This window comes from Pyrgilauda ruficollis, unplaced genomic scaffold (genome assembly GCF_017590135.1).
Source record: "Pyrgilauda ruficollis isolate IOZ18807 unplaced genomic scaffold, ASM1759013v1 scaffold3, whole genome shotgun sequence".
NCBI classification, from domain to species: Eukaryota; Metazoa; Chordata; class Aves; order Passeriformes; family Passeridae; genus Pyrgilauda; species Pyrgilauda ruficollis.
Window position 1 is genome coordinate 3,918,959 of NW_024524377.1, and position 17,184 is coordinate 3,936,142.

A 17,184-nucleotide genomic window follows, 5' to 3' on the forward strand; every position below is an offset into this window, starting at 1 on the left:
GGATAAAAAGGAACAGAAGGCTCCAGGCAAAATACTGGGTTCTACCACCCCCAGGCTTTAGGAGCAAAACAGTCAACTCAAAAATCTGAAAGTTTCATAAAAAATTCAGTAAGCAGCCATTGTACATAAGCGTTAATTGCTCCGCAACAAAATGTCACTTTAGGAGGGACAAAAAACCACAGGGCTTTTAAGAGCAGAGCCCAGCTCACCTTTCCTGCTCTTGCAGACAGCCTCCAGGACACGGTGCCCAGGCCCACACCTCCCTCGGTCGGTCACACAAGCTCCCTCTGACACCACCCACTCGTGACACCGCGCGTCCTCACAAGGAATGGACTCCACCAAATGAGGACAGCCGGCCAGGGTGCCCACGGGATCCACCACCACCTGCCTCTGCCTCATCCTAAAGCCTGGAAAAAACAGAGCTGGATTAACTGGACAACAGAAAAAAAAAATTGATGCAATAATTAAGTAGCGAGAGGACTATATGGGGCATCTGGAGCTGGGGGATTTAAAGACAAACAAGTGAACAATATTTACAGTCTGGATTGATTGGGACAGGACTGTAGCTGCCAAGGCATGCAAAATCTAACAGTGTGCAAAGGATTCCAGCAACCCACATTTTACACATTTCTTTTTTCCTTTCATCAGCATTAGACAGAAATACACATGTCAGAATATAGAAGTTTACCAGCAATGCATATATTAATGTTATAACAGCATTAAAATAAAAAGAGAGGAACAGTTAAGGAACTGAAGATATAAATGACATCTACATTCTGCCTGGGAATCCACTAACAAAAGGATTTGTTTTGAGTCACAGCAGAACAGTTTACTAAGAAATTAGTATTCTGTTTTATGAAGGCATAAGGTTTCCTGATACATAATACATATCAGACCTCTTTGAAATGACATCCTATTAAACTGGAAGATTCAAATGTAAAGTGGAAGAAAAAGGTTACAGAAATAATCATAGAATTGATTACATAATCTACCTCCTTCTGAATAAAACCAAAAGTCATGTTGCTATATACAATGCAGAACTAATACACAAGTATCTTTCAGCAAGTTCTGTTATGTAAATGACACAGAACAGAAAGAAACACATGGGGGTTTTTCCTCTGACAGTCTTGGAGCAGTGGCAAATAAACAGCATTAGCAGAGGCCACATGGAAATGCTTTGGTCATGAAACAGAAAAAAAAATTGAAAATAAAACATCCCAGAGAATATAACAATTCAAACTTCCACAGTTCTAAAATGAGCAAAAAGAAATTATTCAAAACAATTTAAACATTAAATGCTTTTTCAAATATTATTTTTTATTATTTCCCTTTTTGTTTGAGAATTTTTGACCAGTTGAAATCATTTCACATACTCAAGCAGTTTTCAGAAAAGTATGATTTCTACACAATAATATCCATTCCCTGACATGCACTCCAAGAACCATATTTGCAACTTAGATAGAGCCTTAGCAAAGGCTCTGTGAGGAATCTCAACTTGTCACAGCAAAAAACATGTACAGCAGTCAATTAAAATCCAGGGGAGTCTGAATTACATTTACACATCCTTCTTCCAGGAATTTAAACCAAACCCACAACAATGAGAACAACCTCTTGGGTCCACCTGAGTTCAGATTTCAGGGCCATGGGATGCACCTCCATCCTGATTCACTGCCCTGGAACGCAGGCATGCAGCAGGACTTCCAGGGGGATCAGAGAGGGGCAGCCTGGCAGCTGCTGGCCCAAGAGATCATCCTGCACAAGTTCAGTGCAGGATAAAAGCACCCTGAATCAGCTTGAAAAATCTTACTTGTCCTTCTCACACCAATTATGGCAAAAAGCTTTTAAAGGTCAGATTCCACTACACACATCCAAGAGCTTAGTCCTGTGTTAATTTTTTAAAAAAACACATTAGGCTCCCAGTGTCCAATGTAACACCTCTGCTTTTGCAGCCTTTCTGCAATATTGCACTCCCTGCTCACCTCTCCCTCCGTGGCGGTGCTGGCAGCTCTCGGGCAGGCAGGGACCCCACGGTGACCACGAGGACACCGCGCACTCGGCCAGGCACGGCAGGTGACACAGCTGGGAGGTGGCAGGGGCAGGACCCTGGCAAAGTTTCCCATCGACTGGTCTGGCAACTAAGGGAAAAAAAGAAAAAAGGAAAAAAGAAAATCAAGGCTGGAACGCTGTCCTGCTGGCCTTAGTTTTCCAGAATGCACCAAAATCCAGTGATTTTTCAGGTTTTATCTCCCAGGGCAAAAAGTTAATCCTGTGTTCAGAAAGGCACTTAAGAGTTTTTTATCTAAACCACCCTTATTCAGCAAGTCAGTTGAGACTATGCTTAGTGGTAATCTGGCACTTTAAAACCAGATTGAGTGCTGATTTTCAGCAGTGCTGGAGTAACAAACAGGGATCTAATCCCCGCATTTATGGCCAAGGAGGCATCCTTAGACAGGGCTGAAGAGAAAGATACCTAAGATAGCTAAGAGGGGAATTCAAAAAGTTCCCACTGCAACTGGGAGCCAGGCAGAGGCAGGTGAGTAAAATCCAAGCATTTCACCCAATCTCCCCATTCCCATGCTCTGCAGGGCACTGCCATCTCTGGATTATGGATGCAGTGTCCAGACCTTGGAATTTTCTTCACCTACTTCCAATAAAACTGAGCAGAGCTCTTGGATTCTTCTACACAGAAACAAGCATGAAGCATCTTTCCTGCCTGGGAGGAGAGACATTTACCTGAGCTGCCAGCACCCATGGATCTCCAACCCTCTTTATTCCAGAAACAAGTCAGTCCCAAACCCTGCCAATCTCCAGTTTAGTTGATACTGACAATGGATTTGGAAAGTTGACTCTTTGTATTTTCATTTATCATGAGAGATTTCTAGATTCAATTAACTTCTTTCACCTTTTTATTTGGGGCAGAGACAGGAAAGAAAAGAAAGGGAAAGAAAGACTCTTAAATCTGTCCTCTGAGTCATTATATGATATTGCATTTCAATTACATTATGGGCTGAATTTGGCTGTCTCTTTAGATAAATCAATATCAAAGCAGTCTTTCAAAAGGCAAAGGCTTGTTTGAGTTTACTCTGCCATGGCATTACCAAGACTTCATTAATTTTTATAGCTACTGAGTTTGTTTTATCCTCATTTTTATTTTTCATGTCTGTTTTTCTTTGCCTCCATGCATGGAATTGATTTTAAAAGAATTCGTAAAAACATGCCCAATATATGAGTAATCTTTCCTTTTTCTGATATTGCACCATTTTCTTTAAAATTAATCATTTGAAGAAAAAACACCTTTTTTTTTTTAGACACAAGAATTTAACGTTCAAAACCTCAAATTCTGATTTGCACATCCTGAAGCTGAGTTTAGACCTGTAAGTCTGAAGTGATATTCCGACCAATATCAGTGCTTATTGCTCCAACTCATCAGAATAATAGGATTAAACAACAGTGTGATTTAATTCTAAGCTGAAAGATAATACATTGGTAAAAAAGACCATTTTATGAACGTTTTCTGAGGCCCTGTAAGGCCTTTGACATGTTCATTTAAAGATTAGAAAGAGGTGGCATAAATCCAATTCATCTGAATGCTCACATAAAGAGACCTTTTCTAGAAACCTTGCAAGTTAAGTGACAGACAGAATGAGATAAATATTAGAGTTTTAAGGATAAGAGTATTTATTTTACCAAGAAGTCTCATGCATGGCTTCACCTGCCTCTCAGCATCAAGCTTTGCAAAACTGTATCAATTTTCTGAAAGTTCACTTGGAAAAATGAAAGGAAATAAAACTGAGTACAAATGTTCAAACCCAAGGAATAAAGTCCAGTCCTGCTTTGCTCTAACTCAAGGTGTCATTGCCAGGAATGTCTCTTCCCTCCTCACTGATTTTTAGGTTGTTTCTATACTGAATTTAGCTATTTAAATGTGGAAGTCTAGATACAGCTGGATGGTTCTCCTTCCTTGAAAACCAACCAGTGTGCCCAACACGATTTTAAATTGATTTTGGATTAAAAAAATCAAGAAAAATTGATTACAAAAAGTCAAAGGAGATATCACCCATCCCACATTCATGGATGACTTCCTCCCATTCTGCTAGAAAACCCCGCCTTCCTCTCCCTGCCAACCATCCTCCTGCTTCTCTTTGTCCCATGGGCTGACACCATATTTAATGCTAGCACTGGGAGTTCTTTTCCCAGGACCTACTTCCCACCTGGCACTGGAATAAGGCTGCTTGTTTGCCCACTTCCTCACATAATTCTCTGCATTCTATAAAAAGCCAATCAGAAAGTACCATTCTGATAAAATATCCAAATACATTCCAAGTCTGTGCCAGCTTATGCTCCTCACTCTACACTGACTGTAATCCTCCAGTCAGTCTTCAGGAATAAGACCAGAACAAAAAATCCAAGCTGTAATGATAAATGCATATACAATATCATCCTTTTCCAACACCTGGCAGGTATAGAGAGACACAGTTTCCACCCAGAGTGACAGGATGAACTAGCAAGGTCCTCTTTAAAACAGAATTTCATTCATTCTTCAGCCATTTGATTAAAAAACTCTGATTTCCAACTGGTTTACTTCAAAGCTTGATGTGATTTTCTACTGTCATTCTTATATACTCTAACAAATTTATCTTTTTTTATTATAGAGGAATGATAAGGGGGAATTTTTCTGTGAACCTTTTAAATGCCAAAATTCTCACACACTGCAGCCTCCAAATGGCACAGGTAGCCTGGCTGGGAATGTCCTACTCATGGAAAAAAACTGACATTACGCATATGATTAATGAACAGAGCTGCCAGGAATGTCTTTAGGAATGGGCCAGCCTTCTGATTTCGTTCAATAATTGACTCTGTAGTGGCATTTTCCTGTATTCATACAAAAAATGTGCTTTTTGTGTAATTATTTTCCTTGGAACAACCTTAGCCACGTTTTTGGAGGAAGGTGAAAGGCAGAAGCCAGGAAAGCAAAGAGTGAGAGGGGGAGGAAACATCTCTGATTCAAGTAGCAGCTTATTTATGACGCTTGTTCGTACCTTTTAAAATCCTGTGTTCTCCCCAATCTATAGAATAAACTTGAAAAAGCAATCAAGTACTAATCTGGGAGCCTCTGAAACATTACACATTTCTATAGCTGTTATATTGAATCTATCCTTTATAAATGCAACTGCAGCTGTTCCCAGCACCAGTGTCTTGCCTCAAGTTTGAATTTTACTATTTGCTGTTATTTTCAAGTTATTGCTACCAGCAGGAGATAATAAATTGGGTTCTAAAGTGTCTTGTTTCCCTATATATTTTTACTGAGGTAATGATTTGGAGGAAGAGTGGAAGAGGAAATCAGCTCTGATATGATTATTTCCATAATGCAATTTTAAGCCAATAAATAAATTATCTTTGAATAGCGTCATGTGGACAGATACTTGCAGGCACACATACCCACGCTATGTTAAAAGCAATGCTGACCAAACAGAGGCAGAAATGCATAGGATGGCATTTTCTTTGCAGGGGATCCTGTCAAATATGGTTTTTCAACTCCTGAGGAGGTAAATAACACTTTTTTTCCTGGACTTTTAACTACATTTCCCTTTTACAATGAAAACCCAAGCATTTTTCATACTAAAACCAAAATGAGACTATTCTAAATATCACTAATGTATCTGGAATACAGACAAAGATTATCAGGTCTGCCTCTTACATATTTTAGGTAATACTCAATTGTCAAGGCAATAAATCCAAATGTTTACCCTACGGCAAAACTAACCCAAATTGAAGATTGCCAGGATACAAGGCAGGTATGAGAAAGAGATGGCATGTCCTTGTGGAAGCTCTTACTGCCTTTTCTGGGACTTATAAACCAAAGACACTTGGATCAATACAAAGGGAAATTACTTGACAAAACCACAAAAGAGCGAGTTATGTTATAAAAACACCTTCACGTGTAAAACACAATAGGAGGAAACCCAGCACAACATTTGCAAGCAATTTCTCTAACCTGAAACACATTTTTATAGCAAAAACAAAACACTGCACAAGGGAGACGTGGTGAATGCAACCTGACCAGCTTGGAAATGGCACCAACCCCAGTCCCTTGCACCCCTCCATTATGGGCCTAATGCACCCCATGTCTGATGGAAAGGGTTCCTTTATGCTTTGAGGAAAAATCAATTAGTTTTGAAGCCACTAAGCACAAAGTTGGAGGCCTATTTTCAATTAAAATCCATTTAACAGACAAGGAACAACGTATGAATAGAAGGCTAATCACAGCATGAAAGAGGGTTAATAGTGGATTGCCAAGAGCAACAATGGCTTAATGTGTTTCAGAACAATAAAAATCCTCACAATTTTATTAAAGTGACACAGACAAAAAGTATCCCTGTGTCCTCCCTCTGCTGCTCAACAGAACTATGATCTCAGCTGGGATACTGAATTGTTTTGCTACAGCAGAACTTGTGGAGATTAACAGACTCTACATATCTGGCAAAAATTCAGAGTGAGCACGGGGCTCCCCACCAGCAGCCACATGACTGAGAAGATCAGAGGTGACAATTCATTAAGAGTGTCCAGGAAAAACAGCAGAGGCAACAGGGATGCTGGGATGTGCAAAGGCAATGATGGGAAGCAAAAAAGGATTCTGCAGGATATTTGAGCTTTTTGGCTGTTATCCAGAAAAGGCTGAAAATCGCTGGAGCAGACCACCAGAGAGGGTGAGAGAATAAACAAGGAAAACAGGGAAGAAAACCTATGAAACAGGGAAGAAAATCCATGAAAACTTCATGAAAGCCTTTTAAGAGAGGGAGCTTTGCCTACTGCTGTGCTCAGCATTCATTCCACAGGAAGGAGAAACATCTTCTGCGACTGGCATGACAAGAGCACCTCTGTGGATGTGCCTGGGACACCGGGATGTGGCACAGGTGGCCAAAAGCTAAGCTGGTGACACAGATCCTGGGAGCAGCCAGACTGGCCTTGGCACACAAATTTCATTTATCTCCAGTGTCTCCTGCTCCAGACACCTCTGGCTTCCTTCTCCCTCCCCGGTGTCCCAGTTTGTGGCGCAGCCTCGTGCACACAAATCCTTTCAATTTTTCATCTCGCTCCTGGTTATTGTCTGAACACAATGCAGCTCCCCGGCCTCAGAACAGCAGCAGGACAAAATTACACAGAACAAACCATCACTGTCTGGAAGGGAATTAATCCAGTTCCAGTGGCAGGAAATAATTATAAAAACACAGATGCAATTAAAATGTTACCTTTCAAAGATAAAAGCCTGGACTAAAACCTAGAATCTCACATGAACTAACTGGGCAACATATTATTTGCTGCATACCACAGCCAGCTAAACAAATTCAAGCATTTCTAAAGTGATAACTATTCAGGGTCATAACAAATAGCTTATTGACAAAAAAAAAGGGCCTATTATTTATAAGATACCTCTTAAAAGGCTCACTTTTTTCACTGTCAAAGTCTTTTTAAACATTACTCATTTCATTTTAGTTTAATTAGTTTTAAGATATGAAAGAACTGAAAGTATTACACCTCTGTAAGACATTAGGGAAAATGTTTTTTTTCTTAATGGATTGAAACTCAAATTTTGGAAAAGCACATTTAAACACCACTGTCAAGCACTACAACAATCTGAATAAAATCATTTCCTCTCCTGCTTCTACAGGGTTTCCCATGAAGAAGCCAGCTGTTACATATTTATTTTTCCATTATGTGAGTTGTATCTCATAAATCTGCTCAGCATTTGGTGAGCTTACAGATCAATAACTTGGCATCCCAGCAATATAAATCTGATACAGACTTCCCTGAATATATTTCACACTTCAGAGGTGTATTTCTCATCTTTTCAATCCAGTACAGCCATCCCAGTGATAAATAACTAGTTTGGGATGAGAGAGATCCTTGGGGGGGAGAGGTTCCACCTGAGAATCTGGTTTCTAGCTGATGCAGGTCAGCTAAGACCTAGGCTGGATGCTCCTGTTGCTGCACCAGGAGCAGCTCAACAAAGCTTTTTTCACACCACTGCTGATCATTATTTCTCTCCCTCCTACAGTCCTAGTCAAGTTTTCTCATTACTAATGTATTCTAACCTATTCCTTTCCAGTTTCATAAACCAGACAAGGAAAACAGGATTTAAACATCAAAGTCCTAAAATTCTAATTTCCGTAGAGTAAATTAATCTTCTCATTCCTGCAGTTTCACCAGCATAAATTTACAAAAAAAAAAAAATATTCAAAAAAAAAAAAAAAAAGAAAAAAAAGAAGTGTGCATTTAATACAGGGCTCACACTCCACACAGGGCTCCTATTCACTCCAACAGTGCATAACCTGCATCAACTCCTACAGGCAGCTTATCTCCATCAACACAGTCCTTCCCCTATAAATATTCAGGATGGCAAAAGCCATAAACAACAACCTGCACAACCAACTTCCAGTTCCTAAAGAGTTGGACCTGCTGCTCCACAAGGCACCCAACAAAACCAGAGTTTACTGAACAGATGCCACATGCACCAGTTTGAAACACTAATCCCCCAGGAGGGACACATTGGAAGGTCATGAGTCAGAGCAGAACAAAGAATTTGCAGGGAAAAAATTGTGGCACCCTCAATAGGAAACAGACTGTACAGAGCAAAGGACATAAAACAGCACATTTTGGAGCTAAAAAAGACAAGAGGGCAGAAAGAAAGGGATGAGAATAAATAAAGAATAATATATCTATGAAAGGACTCCTCAAATTAATATCTGTGCAAGTCCAAAAAGGCACCAATATCTGTAAAACAAAACACAATCCCAATATATTTCCCATGTGGGAATCAAGAAGAGTCTGAAAAAATCGCTCATCAGATAAGAAAGGAATAGGCATTTCTGTTTATCAGCAGTAGGGAGAAAGTTCAATATTTTGAGGAAAACAAGAACATATAAAGGCCATAAAATAATCATTTTGAGACTCGTAGAAGTAGGACTTAGATGAAAGTGCAGGGGACCAGTTTCAGCTTCAGAGCATTTTGTGATTCTGTCAGTAAAGGGGCTTGTAAGACAAAACTACATAAGGGAATACACCGAGGGATGGATCAGAGAGTAACCATTAGACCTGAACAGGTACTTGAGGATTTTCCAAGTCCTCAGCTGTAAACAGACTAAAGGAGGTTTTGCTGCTACAGCTGGCGACACAAAGTTTAAAAAAAACTAATCTGATGTAAAATGAACTGGGTGGAATTGTAATCTAAAAATAAAGCAAAAATTAGTATAGGCTGGGGAACTGCAGGGGAGTAAGTCAGGCAAGGTATTATGTCTACTAACAGGTGAGGGTTGAATGTCTCTCAAAGGAAAGAGGGATATAAAAATAATAGAGACTTCTGTACAAAATAGTTTTGAAGGCACAACTGTGTCACATACCTGCTGTTGAAATTAAAGCTCAAATAAAAATAAATATGTGGAGACAAATATGATAGCTAAACTCATTAAGCAAAAAAAAATGTAAACAAAACTTTAGAAACTTGTACAAGCATGAGAATTTTATGTGGATTTTCAGATGTAATAACAAAGATTAAGAAGATAGGAACCTGCAATGATTTCTGGTGATCAGGTAATAAGAGACACATTTTATTAGCCAAATTTACTATGCAGAGTAAACAATAAAGAGGATTCAAGGAAGCGAAGCATTATTTCACAAAGATCTTTTCAGTCCTATAATTAAAACTTAACAAAGCTTTTTTCACACCACTGCTGATCATTATTTCTCTCCCTCCTACAGTCCTAGTCAAGTTTTCTCATTACTAATGTATTCTAAGCTATTCCTTTTCAGTTTCATAAACCAGACAAGGAAAACAGGATTTAAACATCAAAGTCCTAAAATTCTAATTTCCGTAGAGTAAATTAATCTTCTCATTCCTGCAGTTTCACCAGCATAAATTTACAAAAAAAAAAAAAAAAAATTAAAAAAAAAAAAAAAAAAAAAAAAAGAAGTGTGCATTTAATATAGGGCTCACACTCCACACAGGGCTCCTATTCACTCCAACAGTGCATAACCTGCATCAACTCCTACAGGCAGCTTATCTCCATCAACACAGTCCTTCCCCTATAAATATTCAGGATGGCAAAAGCCATAAACAACAAACTGCACAACCAACTTCCAGTTCCTAAAGAGTTGGACCTGCTGCTCCACAAGGCACCCAACAAAACCAGAGTTTACTGAACAGATGCCACATGCACCAGTTTGAAACACTAATCCCCCAGGAGGGACACATTGGAAGGTCATGAGTCAGAGCAGAACAAAGAATTTGCAGGGAAAAAATTGTGGCACCCTCAATAGGAAACAGACTGTACAGAGCAAAGGACATAAAACAGCACATTTTGGAGCTAAAAAAGACAAGAGGGCAGAAAGAAAGGGATGAGAATAAATAGAGAATAATATATCTATGAAAGGACTCCTCAAATTAATATCTGTGCAAGTCCAAAAAGGCACCAATATCTGTAAAACAAAACACAATCCCAATATATTTCCCATGTGGGAATCAAGAAGAGTCTGAAAAAATCGCTCATCAGATAAGAAAGGAATAGGCATTTCTGTTTATCAGCAGTAGGGAGAAAGTTCAATATTTTGAGGAAAACAAGAACATATAAAGGCCATAAAATAATCATTTTGAGACTCGTAGAAGTAGGACTTAGATGAAAGTGCAGGGGACCAGTTTCAGCTTCAGAGCATTTTGTGATTCTGTCAGTAAAGGGGCTTGTAAGACAAAACTACATAAGGGAATACACCGAGGGATGGATCAGAGAGTAACCATTAGACCTGAACAGGTACTTGAGGATTTTCCAAGTCCTCAGCTGTAAACAGACTAAAGGAGGTTTTGCTGCTACAGCTGGCGACACAAAGTTTAAAAAAAACTAATCTGATGTAAAATGAACTGGGTGGAATTGTAATCTAAAAATAAAGCAAAAATTAGTATAGGCTGGGGAACTGCAGGGGAGTAAGTCAGGCAAGGTATTATGTCTACTAACAGGTGAGGGTTGAATGCCTCTCAAAGGAAAGAGGAATATAAAAATAATAGAGACTTCTGTACAAAATAGTTTTGAAGGCACAACTGTGTCACATACCTGCTGTTGAAATTAAAGCTCAAATAAAAATAAATATGTGGAGACAAATATGATAGCTAAACTCATTAAGCAAAAAAAAATGTAAACAAAACTTTAGAAACTTGTACAAGCATGAGAATTTTATGTGGATTTTCAGATGTAATAACAAAGATTAAGAAGATAGGAACCTGCAATGATTTCTGGTGATCAGGTAATAAGAGACACATTTTATTAGCCAAATTTACTATGCAGAGTAAACAATAAAGAGGATTCAAGGAAGCGAAGCATTATTTCACAAAGATCTTTTCAGTCCTGTAATTAAAACTTAAGCAGACAGGCTCCAAAAACACCCTAAGAAAATTCTGAAAGCAAGACGTGAATTGGATCTCATTCAAACAAGTGAAAAAGGGAAAATGTCAAGATATATAAGGCACAACTTTTATGAAAGAATGACAGGGCAGACAGAACCTTAGTTAGAGAACTACAGAAAATATGGAAAGAGCTGCAATCCCAGCCACTAGAGACAGCAGGTAAGTAGTTCAGAGAAGAGAGGAAATACTTCTGGAGTATTTTATAAAGACAGCCATCTCCCAGACTACTGAGAAAGAGATACAGTTTCCAGATAAAGTCAAAAAGCAAAATTAATTAGAAAACAGAGGGATACTCCCTGGTCTTCAGAAAAGAAAGTAAAAAAATCCTGAGGTACAAAATTAAATCTAGAAACTACATATGTTTATTAACTGTTTGAACATAAATACAGACACCAGTCCCAGATTCTAAGAGGAATTTTCACTCCCATATCACCAGAATAATTTATTGTGATTGAGAGGAGAGTTGTACTGCCAAACAAGGAGATGTTTCATAAACAGATTGTTGCATAATATTCTTCCCTACCAGATGTCTTTTTTGTTGGTACACTGGGGATTGCCAGTTAGTGACATTCACCCAGATCAATTAAAATTTATTATGGAACAATACATTTCAGATAAAAGTTCATAAAACCCCAAATATCTCATCCCATTTTGTAAGCCTGCTTACAGAAGAGAAGAAAGCATTTCTGTCCTATGGTAGCAGTGTCTGGCTTTGAAAATAAATTAATGATGTGCATTTCTACTTTGCTTAAGAGAGTTTTCGTGAGGGAACAGATGTACTTTAAACAAGAGGTACAAAGAAGGGCAGTCACCACCATTTCTACAGCTTGTTCCAGAAATGGGATGTCCAGGCACAGGGATTGATTGAGGAGTAGCCAGAGCTAAAGGGCAGAAAGGGCTGTACCACAAGCAGCTCACTTGCATGCTCTGTGCTACTTTTTGTGCAAAATGTGTCTCTTCTTTAAAAGCAACATAATTTCAAACATGCAGATTTGCTACTTCCCTCTCTGGAATTACTATATTGCAACCTCGTTGTGAAAATCAAGCATTATAAATTTAAACACGTTAAAATTCAGTGAGATACTTAAAAACAGCAGGATCTATAGAAAGGTAATCATGTTAAAGCTCAGCAAAAGCCTCCCAGGTGAGGAGGGACTCCTTGGACAGAACAGTCAGCATTAAAACCACCACAGTCTCTTCACTTAGGGTTACCTACATTCACAGACCTCTGAACTACACAGCACTGTAGACATTTACCAATGTAAATTTAGCTGTAATAGCCTCAGAATGCAGGAATATTACCAAGCACTTCAAAGACTGCAATATATTTTCCTTCCAAATACTCATATTAATAGTATGAACATCCTCCTCAAGGCTTAGAAAACATATAATTTCACTTGGAACGAGACAGGGATTTCTTAGTTAGGTCACCTCTTGGGGGAGAAAAATATGAAATCTTATCAATGCATTTCTTAAAGTAATACCTGAGTGAGAGTTTTCCATTTTCAGTATCTTCAAGTTGGAACCTTATAATCAAAATACAGAAAGATTTCAGCAGACTTAACCTTCTGAACAGCTGATATATAAGGGCGCAAGGAAACAGGTGCTCCCTTTCCAAACACACATTTTAATAAAAGAAGAAATAGATGGGAAGACTAGGCAAACAAAAAATGGGAGAGACATCCTTGGGGGATAAAAGAGCTTTGAGCAGTATGTATAAACACATCACAGATGGTACCTGTCTCCAACTAGCATTCAACATATTTTATCCCAGAATGCTGCTGGAGAGACCACGGGACAAAATCTTCTTTCACATATGTCATTGGGCCCAGGTCCAAATTCTCTTTGGAAGTAACCAGAAGAATAACAACTGTGATGGATGGTAATATTCCATTAGACTTGCTTGTTTGACTCCTGAATGATCCCTTTAAGGACACTCAAGAGATGAAAAAGAAAAATTACTGTGCTTTTGATGGTAGCAATTAGACACTAGATTTGCTTATACGTAGAGAATTAATTTCTTCATCTTCTCCTCATCTCTAAAAAATTGGTACAGTAAAAGATGAGACAGTGATAAATAAAAGTATTCTGCCAGTTCTGACTGCCAAACGAAAAAAGAAAAAAAAAAATATGTAATTCCTTATTTATTAAAAGAACAAAAATTAGTCAGCTAGTAAATGAGACACACTAAATATTACTGGATGAGGAGGGATAATAGGGAAGGCTTTCCCTGTTCCATTTGCATGTCACTGTGCTCACAGTAGATGGGATTTTCACTACTGTACATCTGCACTACTGTACATCTGCACTACTGCTTTGAAATTACAGTAATAGTTTATAGCTTGTACAATTGCTCTGCACATTTGGGTTTTTCCAGTTCACTATATGAATTTTTTTTAAAGATTAGAAGTGTAAATACAAGGAAGAAGTATCCCAGGATTTTTGGGTTTTTTTAGTTGAGGAGAGGGCTTTCAACTTTTAAGCTTAACTGAACTTTGAGCAAGGGAAAAAGCTGCAGGTGAGTCACACACTGGATATGCAGCACCTCTCTGCTTAAGGAATTCAGAGGCACTCCTCTAGTCTTCCTGAGAAATTCACAATTCTGACAAAGAATGAAGTGTGAATGAAATCAGTTCAAGCTCTCTGCTCACCAACCTGCCTCGCAGTGGCTGCAAGGAACACAGTGCTCAGAAGGATGAAGAAAGTCAATAAATGCCATACACCTTTTATCAACAGTACTTTTCTAACTCTGAAAGTCCACACTTGTATGGAACAAGAGAGAGAGGTTGTGCTGGGAGAGCAAAGAAGTGCCAGATGTCTGGGAGAGGTGAATCAGCCACTGTGCATGGACCGAATAGAGATGAAAACAGGTCTGGTTGTCTATAACCTCAGAGTCAGTGAGGGATGCTGGGACACACACTGGGCATCCAGGAAACTTTTGCTTCTCCTCTGTAATTAAATAAATCTAAGATACAATATTGTGTTGTTATTATCTTACATCTCTGCTCAAAAACACATTCTGCAAGAGCAACACATTGAGTAAATAAAACAGCTTATGATGAATTATTCATTGTGAATCTGTAACTACTTATTATTCTTCTAAAGGAAATATAACTCACTTCCAGAGTCCAAAACCTGTCTGTCTGCTCAAAAGTTGTGACAATATTATTTCTGCTTTCCCCTTCAAATCACAAGAAAGATTGTGTATCAACCTGAAGCAGAGGCTAAAGCCATATCCGGAATGGTGTGTGACAACCTGTTTTATATTCTAAACTAAGACTACACTACAGAAAAGTGCATTCAGCTACCAAGGGGCTGGGTTTCCTGATATATGACAGAGGAAGAAAAGTCAACTTCAAGCATAATTTAGTTCCTTCATCCTTTGTAACTCTCCCAATGAAGTGAACAACAGAACTGGCAGCAATTCATCCCAGGAGGCTGTGGCTCCTGGCAGTTCCTCAGGGCTTCCTCTGGTGCCCAGCAGCACCTCCCTGTGTGAGCATGGATACAAGCAGGGCATCAGCAAGCCAAAGGCTACCAATGACTCCACATTATCTACTTTTCTTCCTGTTTCTCCTACTCAGATCCACTCAGGCCAGCACCTCAGAGTGACCCTGCACACGCACCCTCCTTTGGCCGGTGTGTCCCCAGTTCCACGACGATCTGGGCACAGTAGACCACCCGGGTTTGGATCCCACCTCCACAGAGCCCTGCCTGCTTCTGGTGGTGAGGGTCCTGCTGGTCAAGGAGCAGAGACACTTGGCAAGCTTTCCATTCAGAAGTCCTCCAGGCAAACCTTTGGGAATAGAAAGAGAACAGGTAAAATGAGATTTTGAAAGACTACCGGTAAGGGAGAGGTGCTTTATCAGATGACAAAATACAATTGGTTTAATCTTTATAGCAGCATTTTCCTATCCAAAACAGGGAACGTTTGGAAACATTTTGAGTGTTAAATTTACATAGGTTAAGTATGTGCTATTTGTCTGGACCACTTGTGTAAAACTTTTGACAGAGCACCAATCTCCAAAGCGTTCTGAAGCACTAAATCATCCTGACAGCACCTTTGAGCACAGTGTAAAAAAATGAGTGAAGATTAAGAGGTTTGATTAAGTGTGAACAGTAGTTTTCAAACATGTGTCTCAAAGCACTAAACCAGCCCACTCTGCCAAGAGCTGAACACCTCCCTCTGAAATGCCCCAAATAGCTGAAATCCTGCAAATATCAACGGAGCTCCAAGCACTTGCAGCTTTTCCACAGGGGGCACCTTTCTAAGTGCCCAAGGTCCTGCCAATTCCTTCAAGGGATTGGCCAAAGCATCTCAGTTAATTCCATTTTCCACAAGTTGTGACACACAGCAAGCTTGAGACAAAAAATACTTTCATTCTAAGTTCCATTCACACCTAAAGAGCATTAAAGGCTCTCAAGGAGTTACAATGTTTTGGGACACAGGTAGGTGAATGTTGTACAGACAACAGTTGTTGGTGTGTATCAGCTTAAGTGCCAGGAAGAAATTATTAAAGCCACTGGGAAAACAGTGCTGTCTATCCATGGAAAGCAGAATTTATTTCCCCATCATGACTGACAACGTACAGCATATTTCTAACACAACTGTTTCCACAGGCAGAGTTCACTTTGATTCACAGGTCACAGTCTGAGGGCAGTAAATAAGAGCACAAAGTCTTCCCAAGCTTCCGAAATGCAAATCTTAGGCAATACTGTTTTTATAACCAATCTGTTCACACTTGTGCTGCTTTATGCCTCCACTCCTCTAAATTTCTAAGTTTATCTTTACCACAGAATCTTTGGGTTTTGTGTAATGTAAACTATGTAAAATAATTACCTTCCTTTATTCTCAAGACAAATAATCTCTCCTTTTACAGCAGATCCACAGTTGTTAAAACTACATATGTTCCTTAACTGCTGACTGATCACTGTAAACTCAAACACAGTGGGGTGTCTCTGCACAAAAAGCCTTCCACATCATAATTCTGTTTATTCTCCACAGTATCTGCTCCTGACAGCTATGGCAAGCAAACATGCATCTCAAAATTACATGAAAGATAAACACACTAGTTGGAGCACATGTGTTCTCTCAACTTATTTTGTGAATGAATTTAATTTGCACATGATTCTTTTTAGCCCCAAATTTTATAATGTATTCAAGAAAAATATTTGTGAATACTCCCAATTACTCGAATTTACAGGTACTGTTCAGATGAGCTGTCACATGTTCTTAAATAACTCATAGCATCTTGTGCAAATCTGGATACACTCACAGGGTTCATTACCCCCAAAGAAAATAATAAAGAGCACACTTTTCACATGACAAGTATCAAATACCTAACTTCCACAAAATATAAAGCACAGCTCTGAATTCCTCTTCTCATTAGTTCCTTTTGGGAATTCCTAATCCCACTTCTTGGGCCTGCAGTGTTAAATGTAACCATAAAGGAAATAAAAATTGCTCTTCATCAAACACTGGGTGAAGGGGATTCCTCCTCCACATCCCTTCAGAACTCTGTGCTTTTCAGGTCTACTTTTGAAATTAAAATCTTAAATATAGAACACACACCTCTTTCCACAGCCATGGAAACAGTTGTTTTAAGGAAGTATTTCTTAAAACAAAAATTGACTAAGGTAAAACTCATTATCAATATCTGACTTAGGAAGTCAGCTGTGAACTCTAGATCCTAAAGAGTCATTTCCAGAGGTGTGAGCATCTGCTTCTCCTATTC

At 39.0% G+C, this 17,184-nt stretch overlaps 1 protein-coding gene across 1 annotated transcript in view; it reads right to left on the reverse strand.

Moving 5' to 3' along the window:
• The window catches only part of THSD7B (thrombospondin type 1 domain containing 7B), a 242,827-nt gene that overhangs the window by 162,711 nt on the left and 62,932 nt on the right, over positions 1-17,184 (reverse strand). The window contains exons 4-6 of the mRNA XM_041473183.1: positions 15,076-15,245; positions 1,980-2,135; positions 210-407 (exon numbers count right to left, since the gene is read on the reverse strand). Of these exons, the coding sequence (XP_041329117.1) occupies positions 210-407; positions 1,980-2,135; positions 15,076-15,245 (524 nt within the window). The remainder of the gene's footprint in view (positions 1-209; positions 408-1,979; positions 2,136-15,075; positions 15,246-17,184) is intronic.